Source organism: Triticum aestivum, chromosome 5D (assembly GCF_018294505.1).
Source record: "Triticum aestivum cultivar Chinese Spring chromosome 5D, IWGSC CS RefSeq v2.1, whole genome shotgun sequence".
NCBI classification, from domain to species: domain Eukaryota; kingdom Viridiplantae; phylum Streptophyta; class Magnoliopsida; order Poales; family Poaceae; genus Triticum; species Triticum aestivum.
The window spans coordinates 1,846,718-1,866,760 of NC_057808.1; the positions used below are offsets into that span (position 1 = coordinate 1,846,718).

At 44.6% G+C, this 20,043-nt stretch overlaps 1 protein-coding gene across 2 annotated transcripts in view; it reads left to right on the plus strand.

The window, feature by feature from the left end:
* The first annotated feature begins 19,704 nt into the window (after positions 1 to 19,704).
* Positions 19,705 to 20,043, plus strand: part of LOC123119010 (protein yippee-like) — a 2,077-nt gene continuing 1,738 nt past the window's right edge. Inside the window, exon 1 of one of the 2 annotated variants that reach the window (XM_044538647.1) lies at positions 19,705 to 20,038. In XM_044538647.1, coding sequence (XP_044394582.1) covers positions 19,934 to 20,038 — 105 coding nt within the window. In that variant the 5' untranslated portion in view covers positions 19,705 to 19,933. The remainder of the gene's footprint in view (positions 20,039 to 20,043) is intronic. The other variant, XM_044538646.1, reaches the window with a different exon arrangement.

Sequence of the window (20,043 nt, forward strand, 5' to 3'; positions counted from 1 at the left end):
AAGAAGCTCCATGCAGATGGACTTTTGGAGTCTCTTGATTACGAATCATTTGACACATGCGAACCATGCCTCATGGGTAAGATGACCAAGACTCCGTTCTCCGGAACAATGGAGCGAGCAACCAACTTATTGGAAATCATACATACTGATGTGTGCGGTCCAATGAGTGTTGAGGCTCGTGGAGGCTATCGTTATGTTCTCACTCTCACTGATGACTTGAGTAGATATGGGTATGTCTACCTAATGAAACACAAGTCTGAGACCTTTGAAAAGTTCAAGGAATTTCAGAGTGAGGTTGAGAATCAACGTGACAGGAAAATAAAGTTCTTACGATCAGATCGTGGAGGGGAATATTTGAGTCACGAATTTGGCACACACTTAAGGAAATGTGGAATAGTTTCACAACTCACGCCGCCTGGAACACCTCAGCGAAATGGTGTGTCCGAACGTCGTAATCGCACTCTATTGGATATGGTGCGATCTATGATGTCTCTTACCGATCTACCGCTCTCATTTTGGGGCTATGCTTTAGAGACTGCCGCATTCACTTTAAATAGGGCTCCGTCGAAATCCGTTGAGACGACACCGTATGAATTATGGTTTGGGAAGAAACCTAAGCTGTCGTTTCTAAAAGTTTGGGGATGCGATGCTTATGTCAAGAAACTTCAACCTGAAAAGCTCGAACCCAAGTCCGAAAAATGCGTCTTCATAGGATACCCTAAGGAAACCATTGGGTATACCTTCTACCTCAGATCCGAAGGCAAGATCTTTGTTGCCAAGAACGGGTCCTTTCTGGAGAAAGAGTTTCTCTCGAAAGAAGTAAGTGGGAAGAAAGTGGAACTTGATGAAGTACTACCTCTTGAACCGGAAAGTAGCGCAGCTCAGGAAGATGTTCCTGTGGTGCCTGCACTGACTAGAGAGGAAGCTAAAGATGATGATCAAGGTACTGCGGATCAAGTTACTACTGAACTTCGTAGGTCCACAAGGACACGTTCCGCGCTAGAGTGGTACGGCAACCCTGTCTTGGAAATCATGTTGTTAGACAACGGTGAACCTTCGAACTATGAAGAAGCAATGGCGGGCCCAGATTCCGACAAATGGCTTGAAGCCATGCAATCCGAGATAGGATCCATGTATGAAAACAAAGTGTGGACTTTGACAGACTTGCCCGATGATCGGCGAGCGATAGAAAACAAATGGATCTTCAAGAAGAAGACAGACGCGGATGGTAATGTTACCATCTATAAAGCTCGACTTGTTGCTAAGGGTTATCGACAAGTTCAAGGGGTTGACTATGATGAGACTTTCTCACCCGTAGCGAAGCTGAAGTCCGTCCGAATCATGTTAGCAATTGCCACATACTATGATTATGAGATATGGAAAATGGACGTCAAAACAGCATTCCTTAACGGCTTTCTTAAGGAAGAATTGTATATGATGCAGCCGAAAGGTTTTGTCGATCCTAAGAATGCTAACAAGGTATGCAAGCTCCAGCGCTCCATCTATGGGTTGGTGCAAGCATCTCGGAGTTGGAACATTCGATTTGATGAGATGATCAAAGCGTTTGGGTTTACACAGACTTATGGAGAAGCCTGTGTTTACAAGAAAGTGAGTGGGAGCTCTGTAGCATTTCTCATATTATATGTGGATGACATACTGTTGATGGGAAATGATATAGAATTCTTGGGAAGCATAAAGGCCTACTTGAACAAGTGTTTTTCAATGAAGGACCTTGGAGAAGCTGCTTATATATTAGGCATCAAGATCTATAGAGATAGATCAAGACGCCTCATTGGTCTTTCACAAAGTACGTACCTTGACAAGATATTGAAGAAGTTCAATATGGATCAGTCCAAGAAGGGGTTCTTGCCTGTATTGCAAGGTGTGCAATTGAGAACGACTCAATGCCCGACCACAACAGAAGATAGAGAAAAGATGAGTGTCGTCCCCTATGCCTCGGCCATAGGGTCTATTATGTATGCCATGCTGTGTACCAGACCTGATGTAAACCTTGCCATAAGTTTGGTAGGAAGGTACCAAAGTAATCCCGGCATGGAACACTGGACAGCGGTCAAGAATGTCCTAAAGTACCTGAAGAGGACTAAGGATATGTTTCTCGTTTATGGAGGTGACGAAGAGCTCGTCGTAAAGGGTTACGTCGATGCTAGTTTCGACACAGATCTGGATGACTCTAAGTCACAAACCGGATACGTGTATATTTTGAATGGTGGGGCAGTAAGCTGGTGCAATTGCAAGCAAAGCGTTGTGGTGGGATCTACATGTGAAGCGGAATACATGGCGGCCTCAGAGGCAGCACAAGAAGCAATCTGGGTGAAGGAGTTCATTACGGACCTAGGACTTATTCCCAATGCGTCGGGCCCAATGACTCTCTTCTGTGACAACACTGGAGCTATTGCCCTTGCCAAGGAGCCCAGGTTTCACAGGAAGACCAGGCATTTCAAGCGTCGCTTCAACTCCATTCGTGAAAATGTTCAAAATGGAGACATAAATATTTGTAAAGTACATACGGACCTGAATGTAGCAGTTCCGTTGACTAAACCTCTCCCTAGAGCAAAACATGATCAACACCAGAACTCTATGGGTGTTCGATTCATCACAATGTAACTAGATTATTGACTCTAGTGCAAGTGGGAGACTGTTGGAAATATGCCCTAGAGGCAATAATAAAATGGTTATTATTATATTTCCTTGTTCATGATAATTGTCTATTGTTCATGCTATAATTGTGTTATCCGGAAATCGTAATACATGTGTGAATACATAGACCACAACATGTCCCTAGTGAGCCTCTAGTTGACTAGCTCGTTGATCAACAGATAGTCATGGTTTCCTGACTATGGACATTGGATGTCATTGATAACGGGATCACATCATTAGGAGAATGATGTGATGGACAAGACCCAATCCTAAGCATAGCACAAGATCGTGTAGTTCGTTTGCTAGAGCTTTTCCAAATGTCAAGTATCATTTCCTTAGACCATGAGATTGTGCAACTCCCGGATACCATAGGAGTGCTTTGGGTGTGCCAAACGTCACAACGTAACTGGGTGGCTATAAAGGTGCACTACGGGTATCTCCGAAAGTGTCTGTTGGGTTGGCACGAATCGAGACTGGGATTTGTCACTCCGTATGACGGAGAGGTATCTCTGGGCCCACTCGGTAATGCATCATCATAATGAGCTCAATGTGACCAAGTGTTTGGTCACGGGATCATGCACTACGGTACGAGTAAAGTGACTTGCCGGTAACGAGATTGAACAAGGTATTGGGATACCGACGATCGAATCTCGGGCAAGTAACGTACCGATTGACAAAGGGAATTGTATACGGGATTGATTGAATCCTCGACATCGCGGTTCATCCGATGAGATCATCGTGGAACATGTGGGAGCCAACATGGGTATCCAGATCCCGATGTTGGTTATTGACCGGAGAGTCGTCTCGGTCATGTCTGCATGTCTCCCGAACCCGTAGGGTCTACACACTTAAGGTTCGGTGACACTAGAGTTGTAGAGATATTAGTATGCGGTTAACCGAAAGTTGTTCGGAGTCCCGGATGAGATCCCGGACGTCACGAGGAGTTCCGGAATGGTCCGGAGGTAAAGATTTATATATGGGAAGTCCTATTTTGGCCACCGGAAAATGTTCGTGATTTTTCGTTATTGTACCGGGAAGGTTCCAGAAGGTTCCGAAGTGGGGCCCACCTGCATGGGGGACCCACATGAACGTGGGTAGTGGGGGAAAGGCCCCACACCCCTGGTCAAGGCGCACCAAGATCCCACCTTAGAAGGAATAAGATCATATCCGGAAGGGATAAGATCAAGATCCCTAAAAAAGGGGGATAACAATCGGTGGGGAAGGGAAATGATGGGATTTCTTTCCCCCACCTTTGCCAACGCCCCAATGGACTTGGAGGGCAAGAAACCAGCCCCCTCCACCCCTATATATAGTGGGGAGGCTCATGGGAGCAGCACCCCAAGCCCTGGCGCCTCCCTCCCTCCCGTGACACCTCTTCCTCCCCGCTTGCGCTTGGCGAAGCCCTGCCGGGATGAACTATAATATGCAAGGGATAACGGAAATGATTCCCAAGCTCTTCGTGATGCTTAAATCGACGAAGGTAGAAATCAAGAAAGAGCATCAAGTGTTGATGGTTAACAAGGCGACTAGTTTCAAGAAAAGGGCAAAGGGATAGAAGGGGAACTTCAAGAAGAACGGCAAGCAAGTTGCTGCTCAAGTGAAGAAGCCCAAGTCTGGACCTAAGCCTGAGACTAAGTGCTTCTACTGCAAAGGGACTGATCACTGGAAGCGAAAATGCCCCAAGTATTTGGCGGATAAGAAGGATGGCAAAGTGAACAAAGGTATATTTGATATAGATGTTATTGATGCCTTACTAGTGTTTATAGCAACCCCTCAGTATTTGATACTAGTTCAGTTGCTAAGATTAGTAACTCGAAACAGGAGTTGCAGAATGAACAGAAACTAGTTAGGGGCGAGGTGACGATGTGTGTTGGGAGTAGTTCCAAGATTGATATGATCATCATCGCACACTCCCTATACTTTCGGGATTAGTGTTGAACCTAAATAAGTGTTATTTAGTGTTTGCGTTGAGCATGAATATGATTTGATCATGTTTATTGCAATACAGTTATTCATTTAAGTTAGAGAATAATTGTTGTTCTGTTTACATGAATAAAACCTTATATGGTTACACACCCAATGAAAATGGTTCGTTGGATCTCAATCATAGTGATACACATATTCATAATATTGAAACCAAAAGATGCAAAGTTAATAATGATAGTGCAACTTATTTGTGGCACTGCCGTTTAGGTCATATTGGTGTAAAGCGCATGAAAAAACTCCATGCTGATGGGCTTTTGGAATCACTTGATTATGAATCACTTGATGCTTGCGAACCATGCCTCTTAGGCAAGATGACTAAAATGCCGTTCTCCGGAACAATGGAGCGAGCAACAGATTTGTTGGAAATCATACATACTGATGTATGTGGTCCGATGAATATTGAGGCTCGCGGCAGGTATCGTTATTTTCTAGCCTTCACAGATGATTTGAGCAGATATGGGTATATCTACTTGATGAAACATAAGTCTAAAACATTTGAAAAGTTCATATAATTTCAGAGTGAAGTGGAAAATCGTAACAAGATAATAAAGTTTCTATGATCTGATCGTGGAGAAGAATATTTGAGTTACGAGTTTGGTCTTCAATCAAAACAATGTGGAATAGTTTCACAAATTCCTGCCACCTGGAACACCACAGCATAATGGTGTGTCCGAACGTCATAACCGTACTTTATTGGATATAGTGCAATCTATGATGTTTCTTATCGATTTACCACTATCGTTTTGGGGTTATGCATTAGAGACAGCTGCATTCACGTTAAAAAGGGCACCATCTAAATCCGTTGGGATGACAACATATGAACTGTGGTTTGGCAAGAAACCAAAGTTGTCGTTTCTTAAAGTTTGGGGTTGCGATGCTTATGTGAAAAAGTTTCAACCTGATAAACTCAAACCCAGATCGGAGAAATGTGTCTTCATAGGATACCCAAAGGAGACTGTTGGGTACACCTTCTATCACAGATCCGAAGGCAAGACATTCGTTGCTAAGAATGGATCCTTTCTAGAGAATGAGTTTCTCTCGAAAGAAGTGAGTGGGCGGAAAATAGAACTTGATGAGGTAACTGTACCTGCTCCCTTATTGGAAAGTAGTTCATCACAGAAACCGGTTCCTGTGACACCTACACCAATTAGTGAGGAAGCTAATGATATTGATCATGAAACTTCAGATCAAGTTACTACCGAACCTCGTAGGACAACCAGAGTATGGTCCGCACCAGAGTGGTACGGTAATCCTTTCTGGAAGTCATGTTACTAGACCATGACGAACCTACAAACTATGAGGAAGCGATGATGAGCCCAGATTCCGCGAAATGTCTTGAAGCCATGAAATCTGAGATGGGATCCATGTATGAGAACAAAGTGTGGACTTTGGTTGACTTGCCCGATGATCGGCAAGCCATAGAAAATAAATGGATCTTCAAGAGGAAGACGGACGCTGATAGTAGTGTTACTATCTACAAAGCTAGACTTGTCGAAATAGGTTTTGACAAAGTTCAAGGTGTTGACTACGATGAGATTCTCTCACTCGTAGCGATGCTTAAGTCTGTCCGAATCATGTTAGCAAATTGCCACAGTTTATGAAATCCGGCAAATGGATGTCGAAACTACATTCCTTAATGGATTTCTTAAAGAAGAGTTGTACATGATGCAACCTGAAGGTTTTTTCAATCCTAAAGGTGCTAACAAAATGTGCAAGCTCCAGCGATCCATCTATGGACTGGTGCAAGCATCTCGGAGTTGGAATATACGCTTTGATGAGTTGATCAAAGCATATAGTTTTATACAGACTTACGGTGAAGCCTGTATTTACAAGAAAGTGAGTGGGAGCACTACAACATTTCTGATAAATATATGTGAATGACATATTGTTGATCGGAAATAATGTAGAATTTTCTGGAAAGCATAAAGAAGTATTTGAAAGGAGTTTTTCAAAGAAAGACCTCGGTGAAGCTGCTTACATATTGAGCATCAAGATCTATAGAGATAGATCAAGATGCTTGATAAGTTTTTTTCAATGAGTACATACCTTGACAAAATTTTGAAGTAGTTCAAAATGGAACAGTCAAAGAAAGAGTTCTTGGATGTGTTACAAGGAGTGAAATTGAGTAAGACTCAAAGCCCGACCACGGCAGAAGATAGAAAGAGAATGAAAGTCATTCCCTATGCCTCAGCCATAGGTTCTATAAAGTATGCCATGTTGTGTACCAGATCTATTGTATACCCTACACTGAGTTTAGCAAGGAAGTACAATAGTGATCTAGGAGTAGATCATTGGACAGCGGTCAAAATTATCCTTAGTGGAATAAGGATATGTTTCTCCATTATGGAGGTGACAAAAGGTTCGTCATAAAGGGTTACGTCGATGCAGATTTTGACAGTGATCCAGATGACTCTAAGTCTCAATTTGGATACATATTGAAAGTGGGAGCAATTAGCTAGAGTAGCTCCGTGCAGAGCATTGTTGACATAGAAATTTGCAAAATACATACGGATCTGAATGTGGCAGACCCGTTGACTAAACTTCTCACATAAGCAAAAACATGATCACACCTTAGTACTCTTTGGGTGTTAATCACATAGCGATGTGAACAAGATTATTGACTCTAGTAAACCCTTTGGGTGTTGGTCACATGACGATGTGAACTATGGGTGTTAATCACATGGTGGTGTGAACTATTGGTGTTGAATCACATGGCGATGTGAACTAGATTATTGACTCTAGTGCAAGTGGGAGACTGAAGGAAATATGCCCTAGAGGCAATAATAAAGTTATTATTTATTTCCTTATTTCATGATAAATGTTTATTATTCATGCTAGAATTGTATTAACCGGGAAACATAATACATGTGTGAATACATAGACAAACATAGTGTCACTAGTATGCCTCTACTTGACTAGCTCGTTAATCAAAGATGGTTGAGTTTCCTAAACCATAGACATGAGTTGTCATTTGATTAATGGGATCACATCATTAGGAGAATGATGTGATTGACTTGACTTGACCCATTCTGTTAGCTTAGCACTTGATCATTTAGTATTCTGCTATTTCTTTCTTCATGACTTATACATGTTCCTATGACTATGAGATTATGCAACCGTTTACCGGAGGAACACTTTGTGTGCTACCAAACGTCACAACGTAACTGGGTGATTATAAAGGTGCTCTACAGGTGTCTCCGAAGGTACTTGTTGGGTTGGCGTATTTCGAGATTAGGATTTGTCACTCCGATTGTCGGAGAGGTATCTCTGGGCCCACTCGGTAATGCACATCACTATAAGCCTTGCAAGCATTGTAACTAATGAGTTAGTTGCGGGATGATGTATTACGGAACGAGTAAAGAGACTTGCCGGTAACGAGATTGAACTAGGTATTGAGATACCGACGATCGAATCTCGGGCAAGTAACATACCAATGACAAAGGGAACAACGTATGTTGTTATGCGGTGTGACCGATAAAGATCTTCGTAGAATATGTAGGAGCCAATATGAGCATCCAGGTTCCGCTATTGGTTATTAACCAGAGAAGTGTCTCGCTCATGTCTACATAGTTCTCGAACCCGTAGGGTCCGCACGCTTAACGTTCGTTGATGATATAGTATTATATGAGTTATGTATGTTGGTGACCGAATATTGTTCGGAGTCCCGGATGAGATCACGGACATGACGAGGAGCTCCGGAATGGTCCGGAGGTAAAGATTCATATATTGGATGATATGGTTAGGCCAAGGGGTCAGGCCCACGGGGCTATAAGTCGGTGCAAAAGGAGTTTTGCGGAGGCGAGGGGGCCAAACGCCGGAGACCCTGGCGTCTGGCCCTGGGCCAGACGCCGAGGCCCATGGCGTCTGGGCCAGACGCCAAGGATTGTGGCGTTTGGTCCTGGAGTCCGAGTGGGACTCTTGCCTTTCAGGCAAAACCGACTTTGAGGAGGCTTTTGCTCCAAGTTTCAACCCCAGGGCTCAACATATAAATAGAGGGGCAGGGCTAGCACCAAAGACACATCAAGAAACACCAAGCCGTGTGCCGGCAATCCCGTCCCCTCTAGTTTATCCTCCGTCATAGTTTTTGTAGTGCTTAGGCGAAGCCCTGCGGAGATTGTTCTTCACCAACACCGTCACCACGCCATCGTGCTGCCGGAGCTCATCTACTACTTCGCCCGTCTTGCTGGATCAAGAAGGCGAGGACGACATCGAGCTGAACGTGTGCAGAACTCGGAGGTGCCGTTCGTTCGGTACTTGGACCGGTCGGATCGTGAAGACGTACGACTACATCAACCGCGTTGATAAACGCTTCCGCTTACGGTCTATGAGGGTACGTAGACAACACTCTCCCCTCTCGTTGCTATGCATCACCATGATCCTGCATGTGCGTAGGAATTTTTTTGAAATTACTACGTTCCCCAACACTCTTGGCCCTTCTCCCCTCTCTCCACTAAAGCCTAATAAGGCCCATTACTTCTCCCGGCGAATTCTCGTAACTCTCCGGTACTCCAAAAAATACCCGAATCACTCGGAACCTTTCCGATGTCCGAATATAGCCTTCCAATAAATCTATCTTTACATCTCGACCATTTCGAGACTACTCGTCATGTCCGTGATCTCATCCGGGACTCCAAACAACCTTTGGTACATCAAATGACATAACTCATAATACAAATTGTCATCGAACGTTAAGCGTGCGGACCCTACGGATTCGAGAACTATGTAGACATGACCGAGACACATCTCCGGTCAATAACCAATAGCGGAACCTGGATGCTCATATTGGTTCCTACATATTCTACGAAGATCTTTATGGGTCAAACCGCATAACAACATACGTTGTTCCCTTTGTCATCGGTATGTTACTTGCCCGAGATTCGATCATCGGTATCATCATACCTAGTTCAATATCGTTACCGGCAAGTCTCTTTACTCGTTCCGTAATGCATCATCCCACAACTAACTCATTAGTCACATTGCTTGCAAGGCTTATAGTGATGTGCATTACCGAGAGGGCCCAGAGATACCTCTCCGACAATCGGAGTGACAAATCCTAATCTCGATCTATGCCAACTCAACTAACACCATCGGAGACACCTATAGAGCATCTTTATAATCACCCAGTTACGTTGTGACGTTTGGTAGCACACAAAGTGTTCCTCCGGTATTCGGGAGTTGCATAATCTCATAGTCATAGGAACATGTATAAGTCACGAAGAAAGCAATAGAAACAAACTAAACGATCATCGTGCTAAGCTAACGGATGGGTCAAGTCAATCACATCATTCTCTAATGATGTGATCCCGTTCATCAAATGACAACTCTTGTCCATGGCTAGGAAACTTAACCGTCTTTGATTAACGAGCTAGTCAAGTAGAGGCATACTAGTGACACTATGTTTGTCTATGTATTCACACATGTACTAAGTTTCCGGTTAATACAATTCTAGCATGAATAATAAACATTTATCATGATGTTAGGAAATATATAAATAACAACTTTATTATTGCCTCTAGGGCATATTTCCTTCACTCATACCCATCTCCCTCGATGCATTATCTATCACAACATGCGATAGCCCTTTTGTAAAGGGATCTGCCAGATTCTTAGCCGTTGGGACATATTCCAACGCTATCACTCCGGAGGTTCTTAGTTTTCTGACAGCTTTTAGTCTCATTCTTATGTGTTTCTTGGACTTCATGTTGTCCTTTGAACTCTTCACCTTAGTAATGACATTCTGATTGTCACAGTTCATAAGGATAGCCGAAACCGGTTTATCAACCACTGGCAAGTCCATCAAAAGATCTCGAAGCCATCCTGCTTCGACACCAGATGTGTCTAATGCTGTTAATTCTGCTTCCGTTGTCGATCACGTTAAGATCGTTTGCTTGCAAGACTTCCAGGAAACAGCGCCACCTCCAAGAGTAAACATATACCCAGTTGTGGCCTTCATCTCATCAGCATCAGAGATCCAATTCGCATCACTATACCCTTCAAGTACCGACGGGTATCCGGTATAGTGAAGTCCATAGTTCATAGTACCCTTCAGATAGCGCATAACTCTTTCAACAGCACGCCAATGTACATCACCCGGTTTTGAAACAAACCGACTCAGTTTGCTTGGCGATGTCAGGCCTCGTAGCACTCGCTAGGTACATAAGTGAACCAATGATTTGAGAGTATCTTAATTGATCTATAGCCGTGCCTTTGGACTTCCGAATCAACACGCTAGGATCATATGGTGTTTGAGATGGCGTGCAGTCCGCATATCCAAAACGACTCAACACCTTCTCAATATAATGGGATTGCAGAAGTGTAATCCCGCCCTCATTATCTCTCAGTAGCTTGATGTTCAAGATAACATCAGCCACACCAAGGTCTTTCATCTCAAAGTTCTGAGATAGAAACGACTTGACCTCCTCAATGACTTTGAGGTTTGGTTCCGAATATCAGTATGTCATCAACATACAAGCACAATATAATTCCTTTGCCCCCACCATGGCGATAGTATACACATTTGTCAGCTTCATTAACAAAGAAACCAACAGATGTCAGAGTTGTATTAAACTTATCATGCCATTGCTTAGGTGCTTGTTTCATGCCAGACAAAGATTTCAGCAACCTACACACTTTTCCTTCCTGACCATCTATCACAAAGCCATCTGGCTATTGCATGTAGATTTCCTCATTTAGCTCTCCATTCAGGAAAGCCGTCTTAACATCCATCTGGTGGACGAGAAGACCATGCGAGGCCGCCAATGAGAGTAATACTCAAATGGTGGTCAGTCTGGCCACAGGTGAATAAGTATCGAAGAAATCTTCCTCTTCTTTCTGGTCATAGCCCTTGGCCACAAGCCTAGCCCTGTACTTTTCAATCGTACCATCGGGCCTAAGCTTTTTTCTGAACACCCATTTACATCCCAATGGTTTACAGCCATAGGGGCGTTCAGTGATTTCCCATGTCCCGTTGGCCATGATGGAGTCCATCTCACTACGGACCGCTTCTTTCCAGTAGTCAGCATTCGGAGACGCATAAGCTTCTAAAATAGAAGTGGGAGTATCATCCACAAGGTATACAAGGAAATCATCACCAAAAGACTTTGCAGTCCTCTATCTCTTGCCCCTACCAAAGGTTTCCTTGTCATCCTCCTCAGGATTTCCATCATGTGTCTGTTCATAATATTCCATCGGAATGGTAGGTTCAGGAGTCTCATCGGATTCCAGCCTAGAAGTGCTTTGCATATCATTCATAGGAAAAATATCCTCAAAGAATGTAGCATCTTTAGACTCCATAATCATACCAACCTTCACGTCAGGTACCTCAGATTTCACTACCAGAAATCTATAGCCGACGCTATTCTTAGCGTAGCCCAAATTAATGCAGTCCACGGTCTTTGGTCCAAGCTTACGCTTTTTGGGGATTGGCACATTGACTTTCGCCAAGCAGCCCCAAGTACGTAAGTATGAGAGTGTCGTTCTTCTCTTTTCCCATTGTTCATAGGGAGTGATCTCATTGTCTTTTGTCGGAACTTTATTCAGGACATGACATGATGTCAATATAGCCTCCCCCCACCATGCCTTCGATAAACCCGATGTATCTAACATGGCATTAACCAAGTCTGTTAGAATACGGTTTTTCCGTTCAGCAACCCCATTTGACTGAGGTGAATAGGGAGGCGTCCTCTCATGAATAATTATGTGTTCCGCACAGAAAGAATCAAACTCATTAGAGAAATACTCTCCACCATGATCTGACCGAACTCATTTTATTTTCTTTTCAAGTTGATTCTCAACTTCTGCCTTATAGACTTTAAAGTAGTGTATAGCCTCATCTTTAGTGTTTAAAAGATATACATAGCAATATCTAGTAGAATCATCTATCAGTGTCATGAAGTATCTTTTTCCACCTTTAGTCAATACACCATTCATCTCACAAAGATCAGAATGTATGAGTTCTAACGGCGCCAAATGTCTCTCCTCCGCAGCCTTATGGGGCTTGCGAGGTTGCTTTGCTTGCACACACGAATGGCACTTAGAACCTTTGGCTAAAGTGAAACTTGGGATTAAATTCAATTTTTCTAACCGCGTCATACTACCAAAACCAATGTGACGAAGACGTGAATGCCAAACTTCTATTTCATTAACACTCGAATGAATATTGTTCACGACTTTATTACAAAAATCAGCGAGGGAAAAACGGAATAGACCTCCGGATTCATAACCTTTTCCAACAAACAGGCCATATTTCGTAACAACTACTTTATTAGACTCGAATACCAACTTAAACCCTTCTCTACATAGAAGGGAACCACTAACGAGATTCTTCTTGATGGCGGGGACATGCTGCACGTTCTTCAGTTGCACGATCCTTCCCGAAGTAAACTTCAGATCAACTGTGCCAACACCATGAACAGAAGCACTCGCGCCGTTCCCCATCAGTGCAGACCCGTTCCCTGTGGCCTGATAAGAAGAAAACAATGAAATGTCAGCACACACATGAATATTTGCACCTGTGTCAATCCACCAATCGATAGACTGACAAACTGAAAATACAGTAAACAAATTACCATACCCAGATGGCCCACTCTCATCGTTGCCCACAATCATGTTGATGTTGGGGAACGTAGTAATTTCAAAAAATTTCCTACGCACACGCAAGATCATGGTGATGCATAGCAACGAGAGGGGAGAGTGTTGTCCACGTACCCTCGTAGACCGACAGCGGAAGCGTTATCACAACGCGGTTGATGTAGTCGTACGTCTTCACGATCTGACAGATCAAGTACCGAACGTACGGCACCTCCGAGTTCTACACACGTTCAGCTCGATGACGTCCCTCGAACTCCGATCCAGCCGAGTGTTGAGGGAGAGTTTCGTCAGCACGACGGCGTGGTGACGATGATGATGTTCCACTGACGCAGGGCTTCGCCTAAGCTCCGCAACGGTATTATCGAGGTGTAATATGGTGGAGGGGGCACCGCACACGGCTAAGAGATCTCAAGGATCAATTGTTGTGTCTCTGGGGTGCCCCCCTGCCCCCGTATATAAAGGAGCAAGGGGGAGGCAGCCGGCCAAGGGGAGAGGCGCGCCATAGGGGGGAGTCCTACTCCCACCGGGAGTAGGACTCCTCCTTTCCTTGTGGGAGTAGGAGAAGGGAAGGGGGAAGGAGAAAGAAGGAAGGGTGCGCCCCCCTTCCCTAGTCCAATTCGGACCAGACCATGGGGACGGGTGCGGCCACCTTTTGAGGCCTTTCTCTCCTTTCCCGTATGGCCCATTAAGGCGCAATACGAATTCCCGTAACTCTCCGGTACTCCGAAAAATACCCGAATCACTCGGAACCTTTCCGAAGTCCGAATATAGTCGTCCAATATATTGATTTTTACGTCTCGACCATTTCGAGACTCCTCATCATATCCCCGATCTCATCCGGGACTCCGAACTCCTTCGGTACACCAAAACTCAATAAAACTGTCATCGTAACGTTAAGCGTGCGGACCCTACGGGTTCGAGAACTCTGTAGACATGACCGAGACACGTCTCCGGTCAATAACCAATAGCGGGACCTAGATCCCATATTGGCTCCCACATATTCTACGAAGATCTTTATCGGTCAGACCGCATAACAACATACGTTGTTCCCTTTGTCACCGGTATGTTACTTGCCCGAGATTTGATCGTCGGTATCTCGATACCTAGTTCAATCTCGTTACCGGCAAGTCTCTTTACTCATTCATAACACATCATCCCGCAACTAACTCATTAGTCACAATGCTTGCAAGGCTTATAGTGATGTGCATTACCGAGTGGGCCCAGAGATACCTCTCCGACAATTGGAGTGACAAATCCTAATCTCGAAATACGCCAACCCAACAAGTACCTTTGGAGACACCTGTAGAGCACCTTTATAATCACCCATTTACGTTGTGACGTTTGGTAGCACACAAAGTGTTCCTCCGGTAAACGGGAGTTGCATAATCTCATAGTCATAGGAACATGTATAAGTCATGAAGAAAGCAATAGCAACATACTAAACGATCGAGTGCTAAGCTAACGGAATGGGTCAAGTCAATCACATCATTCTCCTAATGAGGTGATCTCGTTAATCAAATGACAACTCATGTCTATGGCTAGGAAACATAACCATCTTTGATTAACGAGCTAGTCAAGTAGAGGCATACTAGTGACACTCTGTTTGTCTATGTATTCACACATGTATTATGTTTCCGGTTAATACAATTCTAGCATGAATAATAAACATTTATCATGATATAAGGAAATATATAATACTTTATTATTGCCTCTAGGGCATATTTCCTTCAGTTGACAGTCTTGGAGTCCTGTCCTGGCTTCTTAAACTTGTTTGGGCACTTGGCAGCCCAATGTTCATCTAAACCACAAGTGAAACAGCCACCCTTCTTCTTATCTTTCTTGAAATTCTTCTTGCCCTTCTTCTTAAACTCGGTATTCTGTTGGACACCAGTCTTCCCCTTGGGCTTGTGGGGGTTGAAGTTCTTCTGCACCACATTGGCGACAGAGGTCCCTTCAGTCCCTTTTCCATGCGAGTCCTTTGCCCTCGAATTCTGCTCGACACTCAGATGGCCAATGACATCCTCAACTGAGAATTCACGCCTCTGATGTTTTAGAGTAGTGGCAAAGTTCCTCCAGGAATTGGGTAACTTAGCGATAATGCAACCCGCGACAAAATTTGCCCGGCAGCACACACTTGAGAAGCTCAAGCTCCTTAGCGATGCACTGTATCTCATGAGCCTGTTCCAATACAGAACGGTTTTCGACCATTTTGTAATCGTGGAACTGCTCCATAATATACATCTCACTCCCAGCATCCGTTGCGCCAAATTTAGATTCGAGCGCCTCCCACAAGTCCTTGGCAACCCGCATATGTAAGTACGCATCAACCAGCTTATCTCCGATCACGCTTAGAACGCATCCAACGAAGACGACGGTGGCCTCCCTGAACGCCTTCTCCTGTTCAGGAGCGATCGTTCTCGTGGGAGTAACACCGGCGACCCAGAACACATTCATCGGCGTGAGCCATAAGACGGTTTTGGTCTACCAACGCTTAAAGTACGTCCCCGTAAATGGGGCTGGCTTCAGTGCAGCAGCAAAACCATGGATCGAAAATTTCCTACACAGTTTAGGTTTTTGGATTGTTGAGAAATTAAGATATTGTTCGATTAATTTAATCCAATAATAAATCATGAACATGACATAGGCAGTGATAATGACATACTGAATTTTGATGATGTATGCACGTACTAGGCAGGTAGTAGAAACATCTACGCAAACCACTATTACTGCATACATGAAAATAAACAAGAGCGGTGTAAATGTGTTATACCCTCCAGTAGGCCAGTCGGTCGTAGCAGCAGCGGAGGCATTGGCCTCGTCGGCGATCGTCTTGTCAGCAGCAGCCTTCTCGGCAGCAACACGATCGGCGTCAGTGCTCATGGTGAAGACGAAGGTGACGCGGAAGTAGTCGACGTAGAGGAAGTAGTCGAACAGAGGCGAGCAGCCGCGTAGGAGACGCTCCCCAAAAACCTAATCGCCTCTCTCTTGTACAGGATCTGGAGAAGCGGGGTTTCGGAGGCCTGCTCTCCCGTCAGCCATGTACACGGTAGACGGGATGGGATCACCGAAGGCAGCAGCAGTGAAAGGAACGATCAGAGAGTAGTGGAGGTGTTGTGTTGTATCTTTGGCTGAGCTGCGATGCCTAATATATAGCCAGTCGGGTAGGAAAACGTTCCAACAATAAAACCATTTCATTACAGACGTTTCATCTCCAAAAAACATGTTTAGTTACAGACGTTTCCATCTCCACAATAAAAACATATTTATTATGGACGTTTCCATTTCCGCAATGAATATGACGTCTCATATTCATTTTGTGTCTGTAATGGACTCTCTAATTTTGACCGGCAAAACATTGCATCGGCTCAACTCATTCCCGCAACCCGCGGCGCGCGCGCGTCGTGGCGAGGCGGGTGGTGGAGGAGGAGCATGTGTGTGGAACACCTCTCCTTCCTTCACACCAAGTCATACTAGTGGGAGAAGAGCTCACCTTATAAGTTGGTGTACATCTCTCTCAACTAGCTATGTGGGACTAAACTTCCCACCACTCCCTTGACAGCATGGCCCTTAGGGATTTTCTTAAATTGTTAAATGGGCCTATAGCCCAACTAATATTCAGCAATCCCCCACCAGATCCTGAAGGCCCATGGTGTTGTCCTCTGTTCCAAACTCTATTTTAATATACCAGTATTTTCAGTGGAGACCCGTTAAGGTTGAACATCCACCTAGAACAAATAGCTACACTCCTCCACAACTGAACAATGGACTAGGCCTTGAATTGTCAATTTGGCGTGAAGGAGTTTCACCAATTGTCTTACCAGTACAAGGTTGCCGAAGGCTGACCCCTCGGGTGGAGCATATTGGTCACTCCTGGCCTGTTCATGAACTTACTAGAGATCACCCTAACCTCATAGACTATGACTAGTAGTCAGGCTCATATAGGTGTGTTCCTTCAAAGATCGCTCTGTAGGATAGCATCTTGCTTTTATAAGCCTTGGAACACATTAAGACAAAAATCAACCTGCCATACAATTACCGAGAGTTGTGCATCTCCAACAGAGTGGGTTAGTTCAAATACTCTCCTCAGTTAACCACTAGCTTGTTTTCCCAGGTCTTACTCCACAGGATCGCCGATCACATAGGTTGGATTACTACCATGGCAACTCATGTGGGTCTCATACCCATCTCCCTCGATGCATTATCTATCACAACACGGGATAGCCCTTTTGTAAAGGGATCTGCCAGATTCTTAGCCGTTTGGACATATTCCAATGCTATCACTCCAGAGTTTCTTAGTTTTCTGACAGCTTTTAGTCTCATTCGTATGTGTTTGTTGGACTTCATGTTGTCCTTTGAACTCTTCACCTTAGTGATGATAGTGTGATTGTCACAGTTCATAAGGATAGCCGGAACCGGTTTATCAACCACTGGCAAGTCCATCAAAAGATCTCGAAGCCATCCTGCTTCGACACCAGATGTGTCTAATGCTGTTAATTCTGCTTCCATTGTCGATCTCGTTAAGATCGTTTGCTTGCAAGATTTCCAGGAAACAGCGCCACCTTCAAGAGTAAACATATACCCAGTTGTGGCTTTCATCTCATCAGCATCAGTACGCGGTAGACGGGATGGGATCACCGAAGGCAGCAGTAGTGAAAGGAACGACCAGAGAGTAGTGGAGGTGTTGTGTTGTATCTTTGGCTGAGCTGCCATGCCTCATATATATAGCCAGTCAGGTAGGAGAACGGTCCAACAATAAAACCGTTTAATTACATACGTTTCATCTCCATAAAAACATGTTTAATTACAGACGTTTCCATCTCCACAATAAAACTTATTTATTATGGACGTTTCCATTTCCGCAATGAATATGACGTCTCATATTCATTTTGTGTCTGTAATGGACTCTCCAATTTTGACCGGCAAAACATTGCATCGACTCGGCTCATTCCCGCAACCCGCGGCGCGCGAGCGCGCGCCTCGTGGTTTGGCGGGCGGCGGAGGAGGAGCGCGCATGTGGAATACCTCTCCTTCCTTCACACCAACTCATACTAGTGGAGAAGAGATCACCTTATAAGTTGGTGTACATCTCACTCAACTAGCCATGTGGGACTAAACTTCCCACCACTCCCTTGATAGCATGGGCCCTTAGGGATTTTCTGAAATTGTTAAATGGGCCTATATCCCAACTAATATTCAACACGTGGGATTTCATTGGACTTTGTAAAAGCGTGGAGGAGGCGGAGCTCCGTGCTTGCATTGCCGGTCTTTATATAGGTATTACTCTACAAAATCCTATAATCTTAGAGACCGACTATGCGTTTGTGGTGGCGACCCTGGAATATGAAAATTTTGACAGGTCATCGTTGATGGATTTGAAGAAGGAAGCGATGAGTATCTCTAAAGCTTATATCTAGTCTTAAGATCTGCAAGATTAATCGCTCGGCCAGTGTGGTGGCCCATATGATTGCTAAATTTAGCTTTGATAATAGATCAGATAGTATCTTAGTTAGTGGTGTTCCGCCATGGTGAATTTTGTAATGAGCGATTGTAATAACTATGTTGGTTAATTAATATATGAGGTGGTTTAAAAAAAAAGAATCTTGAGGCTCATGATCATGACATGCTTGACTTCTTAAAGCGACCTTAATGATTTCTCAAGGCTCATTTACGTGACATGCTTGACTTCTTCAAGTGAGAGAGCAATATCTCGAGTCAATGGCTAGTCTCCTTTGCAGGAAAATGTGCTTAGGATCTTGAGGCTCATTTCTTTGGCATGATTTACTTCTTTTTAGTGAACTTGACGATTTCTTGAGTCGTCGGCTAGTCTCTGCAGCAGGAATCTGCTCCTAGTTTTAAATTATCCTTGAGATCGACTGAGCTACTAAATGATCGAGATCCTAAGATGTGGAGAATCCTAAAATGATGAATCAAGATATCATTCTCATGATTGAGACACATTTATGCTGCAGATTCTAGCCGTTAAACTACCGAGATCTCGGCAAGCCTACCGTAAGAAGTCAATCATGACACCAAAATGAGCCCTGAGATCCCCATCATTTGGGAATATACATAACTTGTTTGGAAATCATGGAAAAAAGTGCTCAAATGCTCTGAACCTCATAACAAGTCGAAATGTGGGGTCTTTCGAAGATTTCCATGTCTAATGATCCTTGGTACATTGCTAACAGTAGGTTCCCAAAACACATCATTTTCATGATTCGGACCCTGTAACATCTCACAGTTTTCATGATAATACACGCATCCGTTTAGGTCGTCACGTTGGAATTGCCCTACTCCTTTGCAGTTATGTCATGGGGCCGGGCCGAGCCGGGTGGGCCGAGCAGGCGAATGGGAGGAGAATAACATAGTTAATTGGAGCGGGCCCTAGCCCAACACAGAGATAGTGGATTGCTGATCGTGGGGGAGCGGTGGGCATCGTGGGCAAAACCGTCACTCCGCCCAGTCAAAATTCCCCATTACCCATTGCTTCCCGTCTCCTTCCTTCCCCACAAATTTAGTACTATTTACTTGCACCCCACTTTTCCCCATTCCCCTGCCCTTCCATCCCCGTCTCCGTCTCCGCCCGTCGCCGGGATCGGATCGCGCCGCTCTTCTCCGGCAGGCGCGGATCGCCGATCGGCAAGCAGCGTCGGTCAGCCGGCCGCCGGAGGGGAGCAAGAAGGAGAGGAGGGATCGGCCGATGGGGCGGCTCTTCCTGACCAGCCTGGCGCCGGCGACGGGCACCATCTACTGCTGCAAGCACTGCGACTCCCACCTCGCCTACGCCCAGCACATCATCTCCAAGGTATC